Source organism: Cavia porcellus, unplaced genomic scaffold (genome assembly GCF_034190915.1).
Source record: "Cavia porcellus strain 051 isolate PalLab524CR breed Dunkin Hartley unplaced genomic scaffold, mCavPor4.1 scaffold_32, whole genome shotgun sequence".
Taxonomy (NCBI): domain Eukaryota; kingdom Metazoa; phylum Chordata; class Mammalia; order Rodentia; family Caviidae; genus Cavia; species Cavia porcellus.
The window spans coordinates 17542068-17558721 of NW_026947515.1; the positions used below are offsets into that span (position 1 = coordinate 17542068).

A 16654-nucleotide genomic window follows, 5' to 3' on the forward strand; every position below is an offset into this window, starting at 1 on the left:
AGAGAAAAAAGTATAGGAACATGGGAAACTGATGGAAACCTTGAATGAACAATATAGACAAGCAGAATTCATGAAACAAACTCAGAAAGACATCCAAGAAACAAAAAATTCTATTGAAAGCTGGCAAAACTGTTTAAATGGATCGGCACAGCAGGGATAGAGGCACAAAAGCTCTGAGAGCAGGAATCGGCAAAGGGAGTTGAGAGCGGGACTGGCGGGGAGACCTGCATTGACCTGCGGTGAGTGAGAGGAACGGGGACCCTTCCAAAGACTAGGAAGCTCCAACAGAGGACATTCTGGGACCATGAAGACAAGCCGGAATAGGATGCTGCAGTGACTTTAGTTGCATATTCCCCTCTACAGCGGGATTGGTGGGGAGCACCTCACCTGGGTGACGCCACGGACTAAGACCCAGTAGGCTAGCCCAAACCAGGTCCCAGAGCCTGGTGGTTCACCCTAGCAGTGAAGCCTTCAATAGGTTGACTTGGAGGGGTGGGCCCAACATACACTAACCCTGGTCTGTGTCTCCCTAGTACAATGCAGTGGGCGGGAACACTTAGCTGGCAGATTGAAACAAACTGTAACCCACAAAGAAAGAAACTGGGCCTCCTATATATACCTGTACGGAAGGAACAAGAAATATGAGAAGAGGAGGCAACAAGAAAGGGTCCTTGGCCCCCAATCCTGAGAACACTGATCCAGGAAAGGTAAATGCAAAGGAGAATGAGGACAAAAAAACATGGAATATCAGACATGGCACCAATAGACATAAAGCACTATCTGAGGAGCCACATAGATGAGTTCAAAAGTGAAGTATTTAATGAAGTAAAGCAAGATATAAGTAGAACAGTTAGAGAAATGCTAAGCACTGCCCAAGAAAAAACAGAGGGTGGAATGGAAGAACAGAAAAAAAGGGGAGAATTGTTTGATGGCGAAAATAGAGAAAACATAGGATACGTGAAGCAGCTTCAAAGAAATTACCAGGAAACTAAAAACTCTATTGAAAGCTGGCATAACTGCTTGAAAGAAACTAAGGATAGATTATCTAAACTAGAGGACAGATTTGTAATGTGGGAGCATGAAATGAAAAACTTCTTAAAAATAATAAGGAAACAAACAGCAATAATACAAAGACTAGAAGATGATAAAAGGATCTATAACTTAAGAATTAAGAACATAAAGGAAGAAGTAAGGACACAAACAAATGAACTACAAAGGCTATTCACAGAAATAATCCAGGAGAATTTAGCAATTTAGCAAAAGGTAAAGATACTCAGATGTATGAGGCATACGGGACCCCAGCCAACTACAACTCAAACAGAACTACATCCAGGCATATAATAATCAAAATTCCAGAAATCCAATATAAGAACAGAATATTAAAAGCCATCAGAGACAAGCAACAGATCACTTACAAGGGAACACCCATCAGAATTACAGCAGACTTCTTGGCACAAACCATCAAATCACGAAGAGCATGGGAGGAAATAATTCAAGCTTTGAAAGATAATAACCTCCAGCCAAGATTGATGTATCTCGCACAACTGTCCCTAGAAATTAATGGAGAAACAAGAATTGCAACCACCAGTTCAACTCTACAGAGAATACTGCAGGACATTCTAAAAAAGAAAAATACCAAGATTCCAGAAACAGTGGCAGAGAGACCACAATAAATGGAGCGGAAAGTGAAATGAAGAAGACAAACTGACAGAAAATGACACAAAATGACAGAAAGAGCTCAACAGAAATGAGGCAGAGAAGGTTGGATGGTAGGAACAGCTATTTTGGAGAAAACAATACATCATAATAGCTAGTGCTGATTTAATATTATCTTATTTTGAAGTCCCATCAAGCTTTTGTTCTTCTGTCTCCATCAGTCTTAACATGTTGTATCTTATTGGATTTCATTATATGTGATAATATAAACAAAAACTTTTATAGACAAGGAGATTATACAGAAACCATTGTTTATTTTCTGTTAGTTGGTTCTAAATACTCTGTAATACTGTCATTCTCTTGAATGGTTTTACATTGTCTTGATATGTTTGGTGCTATAACTTTGAGTATACAAAGTTATACTCAAAGATTTCAAGGAAAGACACTATGGTAACTACTTTTATGTCGGGATATCTTGTGGTGAAACAGTATTTTGCTTAAATGGTTATGTTTTGACCTGTGCTGTTTTGTTGTTATGTCCTCTTCTATGTCAATCTCCTTTTCTCATTATTTACTTTTTTATTTTTATCTTTTTAATTAAGGAAAAATATTAAAAATAGCAGGATATATTATAGTAACCCACTTTGATTTCCTATTAACTTGATTTGAAACCCTGTATTGCTCTCACTATCTTGTTTTGACTGATTTTTCTCTATTCTGTTTTGCTTGATAGTACCAAGTTTGAGAGTATAGGTAACAACTCTGAAGATAATTAAGATTCACTATGATGCCCATTCTGATTTGACTATTATCTTCTCTTCAAGTCCTGCAATGTCTCCAATGTTTTGGTTTTATTGGTTTTGTTCTTTACTGTTTTGTTCAATTTTATTATAAATGATGATATAGGCAATTTTTTTTAAGATAGCAAGAGGCATTATGGTAACCATTGTTGATCACCTTGTATTCTGTTTTTACATTAGGTATTATGTCCATCCTTTTGATTTGACTGACTGTTTTGTTATGTCACATTCGGTTTTATTCTCTTCCAAAAAAGTAGTAAGAACTGTGGGAGTAATAAACCCCAAAATGTGTAATTGTCATTATAAAAAAGAGAGGAAAAGAAAGTGCTCTAAAGGATATAACTGCATGTATATTTAAGTGTATAAGATAGATAACCATACTACTGAGTTTAGTTGGATCACTGAACAGAACTGTTTGCAGTTTCACTGTTTGAATGTCTACTTTATATGCTTTAATTTTTTAACTTGAATAACTATTTCTAAGATGACAATATGTAATCTATTAACTAGTGATTTCCTACTGTTTATTTTTTCTGAAATTCTGTATAACTTGTACCCTTTTCCTGTTTTTTTTTCTTTTTTTCCTTAAATAAAATTAAAAAAAAAAACTGTTTAAATGAAGCTGAGGATAGGATTTCAGACCTTGAGGACAGGATCTCAATTAGCGAGCAATCATGAAAGAATAGAAACTAACAAAGCAGCATGAAATGACAATCCAGCAGCTTCAACATGATGCCAAGAGCAACAATATAAGATTAATAGGCATCAGTGAAGATGCAAGAGACAATGCAAATGACATAACTAAACTATGCACAGAAATAATAGCAGAAAATTTCCCAAACATGGGGTAAAACTGATATGCAGAGAAGTGAGGCATATAGAATGCCAAACACTCATAATCAACACAATTCTACACCCAGACATATAATAATTAAGATCTTAGAAATACAGCATAAAAACAGAATACTAAAAGCTATTAGAGAAAAGACACAATTCACCTATCAAGGAAAGTACATAGAATCACAACAGATTTTTCAGCACAAACCCTCAAGTCAAGATGAGCTTGGAGTGAGATTTCAAGCCCTCAAAGAAAACAACTTTCAAACCAGACCGATGTATCCAGAAAAACTTTCATTCAAATTTAATGGAGAAACAAGATACTTCCATGACAAAGAATAACTGAAAAAATTCATGTCCACCAAACCTAAAAAGAGTATTGAAAGACGTACTAGATAGAGATAAAAATGACCACAATCTCCAGAACAGCAACAGAAGGAAACCACCAGATAGGACAAGCAATTAAACAGAGGTAAAGCAGAAAACAAACAACTGGAAGATAGCATGGCAAAGTCGAGTCAGTACATATCAGTGATATCCATAAATGTAAATGACCTCAATTCACCTATCAAAAGAAATAGGTTGACAGAATGGATCAAGAAACATGATCCTACAATGTGCCGTATACAAGAAACATATCTGACCCAAAAGTAAATTCATAGATTAAAAGTCAAAAGACAGAAAACAGTATTCCATACGACAGGAACCCAGAAAAAAGCAAGGGTAACTATTCTATTTGTAGACAATGTGAACTTTAAACCTAAAGTCACTAAAAGAGATAAAGAAGGTCACTACATACTAGTTAGTGGAAAAATTCAAGAGGAAGAACTAACAATTATAAATATATATGCACCAAATACAGGAGTACCCACCTATATAAGAAATACTAATGACATGAAAAACCAAATACACAAGAACACAGTTTTAACAGGCGACCTTAATACCCCCTTGTCACAAAGAGTCAGATCAACTAGACAAAAAGTCAGTAAAGAAGTAATAGAACTGAATCATACCTGTGAGCAACTGAACTTAGTAGATGTTTACAGAGTGTTCTACCCACCTCAGAATACACATTCTTCTCAGATGCGCATGGGACATTCTCCAAAACAGACTATATATTATCCCTAAAACATTCTTAACTAACTGCAAAGGTACTGAAATTATCCCATGTATAATATCTGACCATAGTGCACTGAAATTGGAAATGCAAAATAAATTGCAAAACCTGCATAAACACATGGAAATTAAGTAACAACCTTCCAAACAACCGGTGGGCTACAGATGTAATTTAAAAAGAAATAAAGCAATACCTACAATTCAATGAAAATGCGGAAACAACATACTGTAATTTGTGGGATGCAATGGAAGTGGTCTTAAGAGGGAAATATATAGCAATAAATTGTCATACCAAGAAAAAAGAATGAGCACAAATAAAGAACCTAATGCTTCATCTTAAGCTTCTAGAAAAAGCAAGTTAAATCCAAAGCTCATAGAAGAGAGGAAATTGTAAAGATTAGAGCAGAAATCAATGCAATTGAAACTAAGAAAAGGATACAAAGAATTAGAGAATGAAAAAGCTGGTTTTTTGAGCAAATAAACAAAACTGACATACCTCTAGCTAACCTTATCAAGAAAAAGAAAGAAAAAAAAAACCCAAATTCACACAATAAGGACTGAAAAGAGGGAAATTACTACAGATCCCATGGAAATACAAAAGATCATGAATACCTACTTTGAAAATCTCTACTTACATAGAGTGGAAAACCAGAGGAAATGGACAGATTTCTAGAAACACAGGAACTACCAAAGTTCAACCAAGAAGATACAGCAATTTTGAATAACTCAGTATCAGCTACTGAAATTGAAAATGTAATTAAAAACTTACCAACAAAGAAAAGCCCAGGTCCTAATGGATACACAGCTGAATTCTACAAGAAGGTTAGAGAAGATTTGATGCCAATATTCCTTAAACTCTTCAATGAAATTGAAAAGGAAGCAATCTTCCCTAAGTCATTCCTGGAGGCAAGTATTACTCTCATACCAAAACTAGAGGAAGACCCAACCAAAAAGAAGAACTGTAGGCCAATCTCACTAATGAACACTGACGCAGATTCTCAATAAAAGACTGGCAAATAAAATGCAGCAAATCATCAAGAATATTATATATCATGACCAAGTGGGATTCATTCCAGGAATGCAGGGATGGTTTAACATACGCAAATCAATAAATGTAACACACCACATCAACAGTGCCAAAAACAAAAATCCTCATGGTCATCTCAATAGATGCAGAAAAAGCTTTCAAGAAGTCCAACACCTGGGCATGATAAAAACCCTTCAGAAACTCAGAATACACAGTGTCTACCTCAAACTTATAAAGGCCATCTGTGACAAACCCACAGCCAACATTATACTAAATGGACAAAAACTGAAAGCTTTCACTTTAAAATCAGGAACAAGATAAGGATGTCCACTATCACCACTCCTATTCAATATAGCTCTGGAAACACTAGCCAGAGCAATCAGACAAGAGAGATAAAAGGAATAAAGATAGGAAAGAAAGAAGTTAAATTATTACTATTTGAAGACATGATTCTCTATACAGAAGACCCAAAAAACTCCATTAAAAGACTGCTAGAGATAATAAATTCAGCAGTGTAGCTGGATACAAAGTCAGTGCTCAAAAATCAATAGAACTCCTGTATACAAACAAAAAACTCCATGAAAGAGAAATTATGAAAATATCGCACTTCACAATAGTATGTAAAAAAATATAATACTTAGGAATCAACTTAAGAATGTAATAGACCTATATGCTGAAAATTATGCTACACTAAAAAAGATAAAAGAGTATATTAGAAAACAGAAGAATATTCCTTGCTTTTGGCTACGAAGAACCAATGTTGTGAAAATGGCCATACTCCCAAAACTGTTACACAGATTTAACACAATCCCAATCAAAACACCATTAACATACCTCACAGATCTAGAGAAAACACTCCTAAAATTTATTTGGAAACAGACAAAACCTAGAATAGCAAAGGCAATTCTGGGCAACAAAGGCAAGGCAGGAAGCATCTCAATTCCTGACTTGAAACTATACAACAAAGGCATAGTGATAAAATCAGCATGGTATTGGCAAAGAAATAGACCTGAGGATCAATGGAACAGATTAGAAGATGCAAGCACAACTACAAAAACACTCAGCTACCTGATATTTGACAAAGGGGATCCTCTTTAATAAATGGTGTTGGAAAAACTGGTTCTCCACATGCTGAAGACTGAAACCAGATCCATGTCTATCACCATGCACAAAACTAAAGTCTAAATGGATCAAAAACCTAAATATTAATTCTCATGTTTGGGAAATTTTCAGCTATTACTTCGGTAAATAGCCTCTTGATATCATTTGTGTTGTTCCCTTCTTTTTCATTTATCCATATCAATCTTATGTTGTTTTTCTTTGCATCATCTTGCAGCTGTTGAATTGTTATTTCCTGATTCCTATTTTTAAAAGATCTTTCCTTTCCTGTTCCCTAGCTGCAATCTTGTCTTCGAAGTCTGAAATTCTATCTTCACTTTCGTTGAGTTGGTTTTGACAACTTTCGATGGAATTTTTATTTCCCGTATATCTCTTTGAATCTGCTTCATGTATTCTGTTTGTTTCTTGAATTGTCAATCCAGCGATTCTATCTTTTTGTTTTGTTCCTCTAATTTTTTTAACTGTGGCTTCTTTAGATATGTTCAGCATCTCTTTCATTACTTTTATCATTTCTTCTTTTACCTGGGATATTATTTCTAGTTTGAATTCCTTTAAAGCTTCCTGGAGTTGCTTCTTTATTTCAGTTGCTATTATTACAGTTATTTCAGGTGTATGGCAAATATTTTCTTTTTCTTTTTTTTTTTTGTCTTTTTCATTTTTATCGGTACTGGGGATTGAACTCACGACTGCCTGCTTGCAAGGCAGGTGCTTATGCTGCTGAGCTAAATCCCTAGCCCCAAATATTTTCTTTTATGTACATGGCTCCTAGGCTTTCTTGGGATGGGCTGGAGGTTTGAGATTGCTTTTGGTCTTAGTTTTGTCATTTTCCTATATTTCTGTGTTTCAAGCGTTGTTCCAAGGCTTCCCATGGGTGTGTTGGAAATCATCTCCTATGCCCTGGGCTCCTGGGACTGAATGGAGGTTGCTGAGCATGGTCCAGTCAGGCCCTCAGGCCCTCCCAGGTAGCTGGGCAGGCACCTAACCAATGTGGATGATGGGCTAAAGCTCTCCCTAGCAAAGAACAATGCCTGGAACTCATTTCACCTGCTCTCAAGTCCCCTGATTGAAGAAGGTCGCTGGGCATAATGTAGTCGGTCTGCAAAACCTCCCAAGGCTAGTCTAGTGTGACTGGGAGCTGGGCAGGTCCTTGAGCACTGGGAGCAATGATCTTAAAGTCTTCCGGGGCTCCAGATGGTGCATAGGACTCACCCCAGCTGCTAGCTGAGTTTCCCAGTTTGAAAGAAGAAAGATCTAAGTATTAAAACAGAAACACTAAATCTATTGGAAGACAAGGTAGGTAAAAGTCTTGGAGACATGGGGTAGGCAGAGAATTCATGAACAAAACGCAAACTGCATGGGAAACACTTTAAAGAATCAACAACTGGGATCTCATATTATTGAAAAGTTTCTACACTTCAAAAGAAATCACCAACAGTGAAAAGAAAACCCACAGAATAGGAAAGAATTTTAGCCAGCAACCCCTCAGACAAAGGACTTATATCCAGAATATATAAAGAATTGAAAAACATCAAGCTCCCCAAATTCAAAGACTCTCTCCAAAAATGGGCATCTGAGATGAACACAGTTCTCAGATAAAGATATATAAATGGCAAATAAATATATGAAGAAATGTTCACCATCACTGGTCATTCAAGAAAGCAAATTAAAACAGCACTGAGATTTCATCTCAGTTTGGAAAGAATAGCTGCCAACAAGAAATCAACTGATAACAAATGTTGGTGAGACTGCGGGGAAAAAGGAACACTGCCCCACTGTTGGTGGGAGTGTAGACTGGTGCAATGACTATGGAAATTAGTATGGAGAATTCTCAGAAGACTAGGATTGGAAGTTGCATTCAATCCAGCTATTCCCCCTCCTGGGTATTTTGCCAGAAAAACTAAAAAGGTCAGATCACAGTGATGTATGTGTACCCATGTTCACAGCAGCACAATTTGAATTACTAGTATCCCCAAAACATATTTTAAGTGAATAACTGTGATGGTAGAAGCATTACAGCATTCATGTTTTGCTATGATACTTATTCTGTTTTAAAATAAGAGAGTGACGACCATTTCCACAAGCAATATTTGTTAAAAGCAGAAATATCTTTTATTTTTCCCATTGGCTTTTTTTTTTTTTTTTTTGATGGAGTCTTGTTACATAGTTTAGGCTTACTTTGAACTCACTATGCACCCACTCAGGCTGGCCTCCAATTCAAGAGATTCTTTTGCCTCCTGAGTGTTGGAATTACAGGTATACACCACCATGTTCAGCTAACTCAAAGTTACAACAAGTTAGCAATGAATATGAGGGAAATTTAGACTATTTTCAGAAGTTCATTTAATGACTAATGCGTTACCAAACAGCGTGGATAATAATGTAGTTTGGGGAAACAGCAGCTACAGTCTTAGCTAGATTGACCTTCTATGAAGAAGACTGGACCAATACTACGATCATCTGCAAAATTTCAGGAAAGTAGCATGTATAAGGAGCTGAAAACAGAATTTCTGTAATATTTATATAAGAAGTTAGATCCCCACATCTTCATCCTTACACTGTCTGGCTAGCTGATTGTCTTCCCAAAACTTACAGGACAGAACATTTTATTCACTAAAGAAACTAAACTAAAGAGAATCTGGGCTTAGGGACATCAAAGGGACAAAGCAAGTCAAGGATCAGATATAGGATTGAAAACACGGAACAAAGAGCCTCAGTAAAAGTCTGTATACTGAATGGTTAAACCCTAGCTGTCTCTGCTCAGCTCCAGAACACTGGCACTCAGCATATATACTCTCCAGGCAAGAGACTGGAGGATTCTTTGCTAGAGAATATAAATAGGAAAGGAAAAGAGCTAATGGATACTAACTTGGGATATTTCCAATAAAAGGATCATCTTAATGCTCTTAACACACAAAAACTCCTAATTGGTTTTTCAGTGCCTAGTCATTAAGGAAAAAGAGAATTATTACATGCATAAAACAAGAACAGGGTGTTAAATAAGAGGACAATTGCAGAAAAAAAGCTACTGAAAATTAAAATTATGATAGACAAAATAAAAATTCTTTAAAAACTCTAGAAACTAGAGTATGGGACACAAAAGAAAATTAAAATATTTTTTGAATTCTAATTTTTTATTACTAGGAGTTATACAAGGAGAGAACAGAGAATACAAAAGCATTTTCCTAATATTAAACAGTATCTCTAGGATCTTTTATATACCAATTGTAGTAAATGGAAAAAAATATCCAAAAGCAGTGTGATAAAAATGAGGTCCTAAAAGTTCTAGAGAAGAAAATTCTGCTTCAAAATATCTTATAGACATGTGGAGAATCAGAAATGTACCAGATATTAATAAAGATATTAGAAGCATAAGACAAAAGAGTAATGCTATAAAAAGAACTATTCTGAAGCAAATGATTTTGAACCTGGAATGATATTGTCAGTCAAATAAAGTATAAACACAGAATAAAGGTATGTCTTGAAATGTTAAATCTCAAAAAACTTGTATGTCCTATAACTTCTTTTCAGAAGATACTGGAGGATGTGCTTCAGCAAAATAAGGAATAAAATCAAGAAAGATGACATGGGATCACATTCAGAAGAAAATGACAGGAATTTTAGGAGAAAAAGTAAGTGCTATCTCTCAGGAGTGTCCTGGGTCCAGATCAAGCCCTTTTTCAGGGCTCTCGGATGAATTTTGTCTAGGGAAAAGAAAACGTAATTGTTAAGAATGGAAAGTGGCATTTCATAAAGTTATATTAAGAGTTATGGAATAACTTTAGCCAATGTTTGAAGATAGATAAACACATTTTAAAATAAGACATTTTTATTTTTATTTTTTTGGTTTGTTTTTTTTTTTGGTACCAGGGATTGAACTCATGATCTTGCACTTGCCAGGCAGGCAATTAAGCCACTGAACTAAATCCCCAGCCACAAAATGAGGCATTTTTATATAAATGCCAGGTAAAAGATAATTGTTCAAGAAGGAAACGTTATTTTTGGCTCAAGAGTGAACCATGATTGCACAGTATTAATACTGAAAATGCTATAGTACGGATTCAGATAAATATCATGATATAACTGTATTGTGATGATGGTAGGAAGAAGATGGAGTATACTTACAATTAAACAAGAGATAATATGTAAATGAATAAGAAAAATTATAGTAGCATATGAAAATGGGCTGGGTAGAGAAAGTAAATTGCTAGTTTCGAGTGTTACTTGATTTTTTATGTGCATGTTACTTTGAGAAAAAAGGGATTTTTCAACACAAAAATTAACTGAAAGAGTTCAGAGCTAGGAATAGAAATGCAAAAGTATCTATTACTTACACTATGATCTTGGTAAACTATATAAATTGAGTCTCAACTTCCTTGTCTATTCATCAGGACTGAGTTTGTTTGTTTCTTCTTTTCTTTTCTTTCTTTCTTAGGACTTTATTGCTAAGAGTCCTGTCAACTCCAAAGTTCTGATCCCATTATAGTAAAGTTTAAACTAAAATCAAAACCACCAGAAACTCTTCTCCATGTGCTCATGGTATATCTTTACATACTTTTGTCACTTTGCCACAGATCTTTCCACATTTGCCTTGATGTTGAAATGGAACTAGCATGTCCCCAGCTTGGGAATTCTGCTGTACCTGTGAGGCTAGTCTTCGCATAGCCTCCTCCTGCCGCCTGCGCATTTCTGGGGTTCCTGGGCAGCTTCCACTGGTGATGGATGAGTGAGCTGAAGGTGGCTGTGTGAGTGGCAGCTCTCTGTTGGCATCTACATCTGGATTAAAAAGATGAGATGACTGTATCAGATAACTGTAAAACTTTAAAAGTTAGTTAAATTCATTTGTTATATGATCTAGCAATTCCACTCACAAGACACACATTCAAGAGAAACAAAAATACAAGTCTCCAGAAAAACTTATGTACAAATGTTCAGAGAAGCATGACTCAAAATAGCCAAAACTGGAGATAAATGTCCAGTACCCAGTGAACAGAGAAACTGTGATATATCCATACAATCAATTACTGTTTGTCACAGTACTAAGTAAGAAATGACATACTGACACAGGCTCTACCAAAGATGATCCCTGAAAAGTATAAGCTAAACAAAGAAGTCAATTAAAAAACATCACATAACTGGGTGTGGCAGCACACGCTTGTAGTCCCTGTACTCTGGGCATCTGAGGCAGAAGGATCAAAACATGGACAACTCAGTGACATAGCTAGACATTGTCTCAAAAGAGGTTGGGAACTGATGATGTAGCTCAGTGTGAAGGCACTGGGTTCAAGCTCCAGCACTGGGAAAGGGAGGACAATGACACATCGTATATGATTCTAATTTATGAAATGCCCAGAATAGGGACTTCCATAGAGACACAAAGTTGATTACAGGTTTCCTAAGGCTTGAGGTAGTGGACTACAAGAATAGGGATGTACCTAATAAGAAGCATGGGTTTCTTTTAGTGGGATAAATGTTTTAAAATTAGATGACAATTCCTATGCATCCTTGTGAATATATTAAAAATACTGAATTGAATCCTTTTATTTATTTTTTGTAGCTCATGTGTAGCCTTGAACTCACTGTGTAGTCCAGGCTGGTCTTTAACTCATGGCAATCCTCTTGCCTCAGCCTCGTGACTGCTGGGATTACTGGTATGTGCCACCATGCATGGCCTGAACTGAATATTTAAATGGGTAAGTTATATGGGTTATATTTTATGGCTCCATAAGACTTTTTAAATTTAATTTTTGAAGATCAGGGTCTTTCTGTGTTTCCCATCCTGGCCTTGAATCTATGATCCTTTTGCCTCAGCCTTCTGAATAGCTGAAATTTTAAATATGTACCACCATGTCTGGCTGGATCCATAGTATTTTAAAAATTCCGTTTGTTCCTGAGATGTTTAGAAAATGTTTTCTTATCTACTGCTAAAATTATAGATGACATTTAGGAATAAGACTGTTGATTAAAACAGGAACTAAAATAAATATTTGAGATTATCTGATGACAATTAGCTACTGAAAAGAAGGAATAGAGGAAGGCAGCCCTCATTTAACTCTCTACCACTAAGAGTGAATTTACATGTCTATCACACAACTGGATTGAGTTCTGAGTAACTACAGGGTGATAGGTACAGGAGAGACCACGAAAAAAATCTGAAGAAATGGATAACATCTTAAGTTGAAATTAAGTTCAGTAATTTGTCAGTCACTGTATTACTTCTGCTGCCCATTTTTGTTCCATGACTCCCATTTTTTTTGGTCTGGAATTTGATTTTGTGAGTAATTACTTTCCAAAAACTCTTTCAGCTATTCCTTTTAGAGATATCCTATTTTTTTGTACAAGTGTTTCACTTTCTATTTGGTATTTAGTGAACATGAGAAGTAACAATTAATAGGTAAGTGGTAGTCAATGCACAGAGCAGGGAAAGGCAGAGTTACTTAGCAGCTTTTTGAGGGCTTGGCAGCTGTCAACAAATGTCAAATCCAAACAACTACACTGGGTCATTTTAGTGGTAGGAAAATATAGTTTTGTATTGGACAAACTTCCTTAATAACTACTTCTGAGTGTTCCTATAGTTACTGTAGTAATGTCTGAATTATACAATGAATCTATTTTCACAAAATGTTTTTGTTTTGTGTGCATGTGTGTGGTTTGGGGTTTGGTAGGCGACGGGGTAGGGAATGATGGAGGACTCAGATTTGGAAAAGTAGGCAGGAAGCATGATAACAGGCTAGTGCCTTCCCTTTTCTGCAACTACCCAGGGAATGACAAGGAGGAGCAGGCAGGATAGAGTCAATCATCCATGAGTCTATCACTATGCTATCAGAACAGTGATATACAAAGGAGTCACAGAGACCATTAGCTATCTGGTTTTCTTTTGGACACACTCAAACAGCTCACCTCTTAGACTAGGGATAGTTTAGTGTGATAGATATTTAAGCACTCAAAGGAAAACACTGAAACAGTTGTCTTTTTGACCATGCAAAGATATTCTTGGAATAAAAAAACTGGCACAGAAGCTATAATATTATATTATAATTATTACTGTAACTACTATATTAAGGATTGAACTCAGGACCTTTACATTGAGCTACATCCTTATATTATGCTTCTGTCTTTTTATTTTTTAATTTGAGTCTTGCTAGGTCACTCAATTGTCTAACTTGGGCTTGAAATTATAATCCTCCTTGCCTTTACCTCTAATGCAGGGATTACAGGTGTGTCACCACACCTAGCTAAGCTAAAAGTAAGTCTTAAATATCAACTAGTCATACTTAAAAAGAAAACTGAGACCTAAAGAATAAAGTACAGTTTTCAAGGTCACAAGACAGTGTACAGTCAATGTGAGTGCTGGGCACGAATACTGGGTAAAAGGTTCCAGAGTACTATGTCAATCTGCCCTAGAAGAGAGCTGAACATGATATTTTCCTAGACTCTAAGAATTTTTCTGTATTTTTCTTACCATGCTGTGGTAAACAGGGTATTTTGATTGAATTGGATTTCTTCTTAGAAGCTAGTTCTTTTTGTAAATATTAGATATCTGTAATTTTACCAGAGCCAATCTATGTGATACTAATTTCAAAAGGAAAGAAGATAACTGGAAGATATTCAGTGAACTCTTAAGTTTTTAGACATGATAACTTTCACGATCTCACACAAACTATTTCTAGTGGTTGTTATCTGAATGTGTGTGATAGGCCAAATTACTGATCTGTCACTAGTATAGTAGTATTACGCTATATCATGCTATACTACATTATGTACATTGCACTACACTATGGTATGCTACACTATACTACACTACACTATACTAGAAAACTATATAGTAATAGCTTTTTTTGTTCTTTTATAATTAACAGAAATCAGGGAGACTGGTACTACGTGTATCCATGTATGTTATGTATAAAAAGAACATTTTTTGAGGGAGGGGCACTGGGAATCGAACTCAGGACCTTGATCTTGCCAGAAGGCACTAAACTACTGAGTTATATCCCTGGCCCACAAAGAACATTTTTATAAAAGCATTTTTATACACATTTCCTTTTTTAAAATTTTGAGACAGGGTTTGCTATGCAGTTCAGGCTGGTGTTGAACTCGCTATGTAGTCCAGATTGGCATCAAACTCATGGCAATCCTCCTCCTGCCTCAGCCTCCTTGAGTGATGGGATTACAGGCATGTGCCACCATGCCTGGCGTATTTTCTTTACTTGAGTAAGTTTCACTAGTAAGGAGAGGCAGAATAGGAAAGTGGGTAAGAGAATGGCTTCTGAAACCAGATTGCTCAGTGTTTCAATTTATTGCCTTTAATTTTTTTTGGTACCAGGGATCAAACTCACCACCTCGCCCTTGGCAAGCAGGCACTTACACTGCTGAACTAAGTACCTGGCCCAATTTATTGCCTTTAAAATCTGGTAGTCTTTCTTAAACTTTCTGAGTGTTGGAGTCTTAGCCATTAAATGAAGACAAAAAGGACTACTTCACTGAATTGATGACAGTAGTGGATGAATTAATATCTGTAAAGCACTTAAAATTGTCTGGCACATAGTAAGTACCGAATGAGTGTTTTAAAAATAAACAACATCCGAGTGATCATTAAGTATATGATGAAGGAAGTCTGACATATATGATAAGAGAACTTAACATCTCCCCACTGGGAAGCAGGAGCCCTCCAAGAACATAATAAAGTCCAAGGATCATAACACTGACATCAGCAACAAAGAAAGAAAGGTTGCAAACAGATTGTGCTAGCATATAACAAGAAGAAATAGGCACAGGCTGAATAAAATCTGAGAGCGATGAATGCAAATAGCTCTATAGGCAAGTTCTGTAGCCATTATTCAAACAGAATTACAGAAACAGGGAAGAGTAACAAATTTATGCCATGAGAAAGTTTTTTTCCCCCAGTGCTACTTAGTAACTGTTGAATATGAGGTTTAGATATCCACAGAGCATTACATTCTTTCTTTGAACTCCGAATTAACAAACCTCGCATGCAAGTCAAGTTTTACAAATCAAAAAATAAAAGGATATGTATTTAAATATAAATATGCTAGAAAAAATTTCAGCACCAAAGAACCAGGAAGTTTCTTAAAAAAGAATACATACGTTTTGGGGAGGCATGTGGACTGTCTGAGGCGATCTGTCTCATCCGTGTACCATGGCAGCTAAGGGCCACCAGTCTAGAGACGATGGCAGTTTTTCCGAACCCAATATTTCCTACGATCACCACTCCTTGGTTCACGTTGGCATCTGAACTTTGAAGCTGAGCATCTATTTCATGGAAAACCCAATCCCGACCAACAAACACTGATTCTGTAGTGATGCTGGGTACTTCAAAGAGTAGGGGCTTCAGGGAGATATCTGGAGGCCTGTAAGGTGCAAAGCGAACTGAAAGGAACAATAAAGAACAAAGAACTTATGTTAAACAGTCAATATTGAGAGAAACAAACAAACAAAAAAATAAAGCACTGTAGTTTAGAAGTCTACTAGAGGTACAGTCTGATGATATTTTGGGCTTATTCAGAAAATAATAAAGCTCTGAATGTTGGTTTTACATTAATAAATAATATAGGTGTGCTAGATTCATTTGATACTTTAGATGGCAGAATGTAAACACTGAACAAACAGTAAGGATTTACAAAGGTCAAAACTGAGACAAAATTAAAAATTATTAAAAAACAGCACCTGACGCTGGCAAAAACAAAACAAAAGCAAAAAAATTTAAAAAACAGGTCGAGGCAAAGGAAAAAAAAAGAATTGAGATGTGTTATGTATTGATTCCCCACAAAGAATATAATCATTATGTACTGCAAGCATATACACACATATATGTATACACTTTCAATTAAAACCATTTAGGGCCAGGGATATAGCTCAGTGGCATAACTGCCTGCCTGGCAAGCACAAGGACCCTGAGCTTGATTCCCAGTACCCAAACCAAAACCAAACCAAACAGTCTGAAAGCCATTAGAATAACTGTTTTTTAAATGATAGATGAAAATTCAAAAAATAGTGCAGATAACTAAAAATATAAAGCCAAATTCTGACAACTGAAGACAATATTTTCCTGTATCAGTTTTAAAATGCTCAATTTTTTCATTAA

General features: G+C 36.0%; 1 protein-coding gene across 12 annotated transcripts in view; it reads right to left on the minus strand.

Annotated features, from left to right (window-relative positions):
• Window positions 1–16654, minus strand: part of Tanc2 (tetratricopeptide repeat, ankyrin repeat and coiled-coil containing 2) — a 463309-nt gene that overhangs the window by 108082 nt on the left and 338573 nt on the right. For all 12 annotated transcript variants that reach the window (XM_063242114.1, XM_063242113.1, XM_063242108.1 and 9 more), the window contains 2 exons: window positions 15658–15939; window positions 11195–11328 (listed from right to left, as the gene is read on the minus strand). In XM_063242114.1, the coding sequence (XP_063098184.1) occupies window positions 11195–11328; window positions 15658–15939 (416 nt within the window). The remainder of the gene's footprint in view (window positions 1–11194; window positions 11329–15657; window positions 15940–16654) is intronic.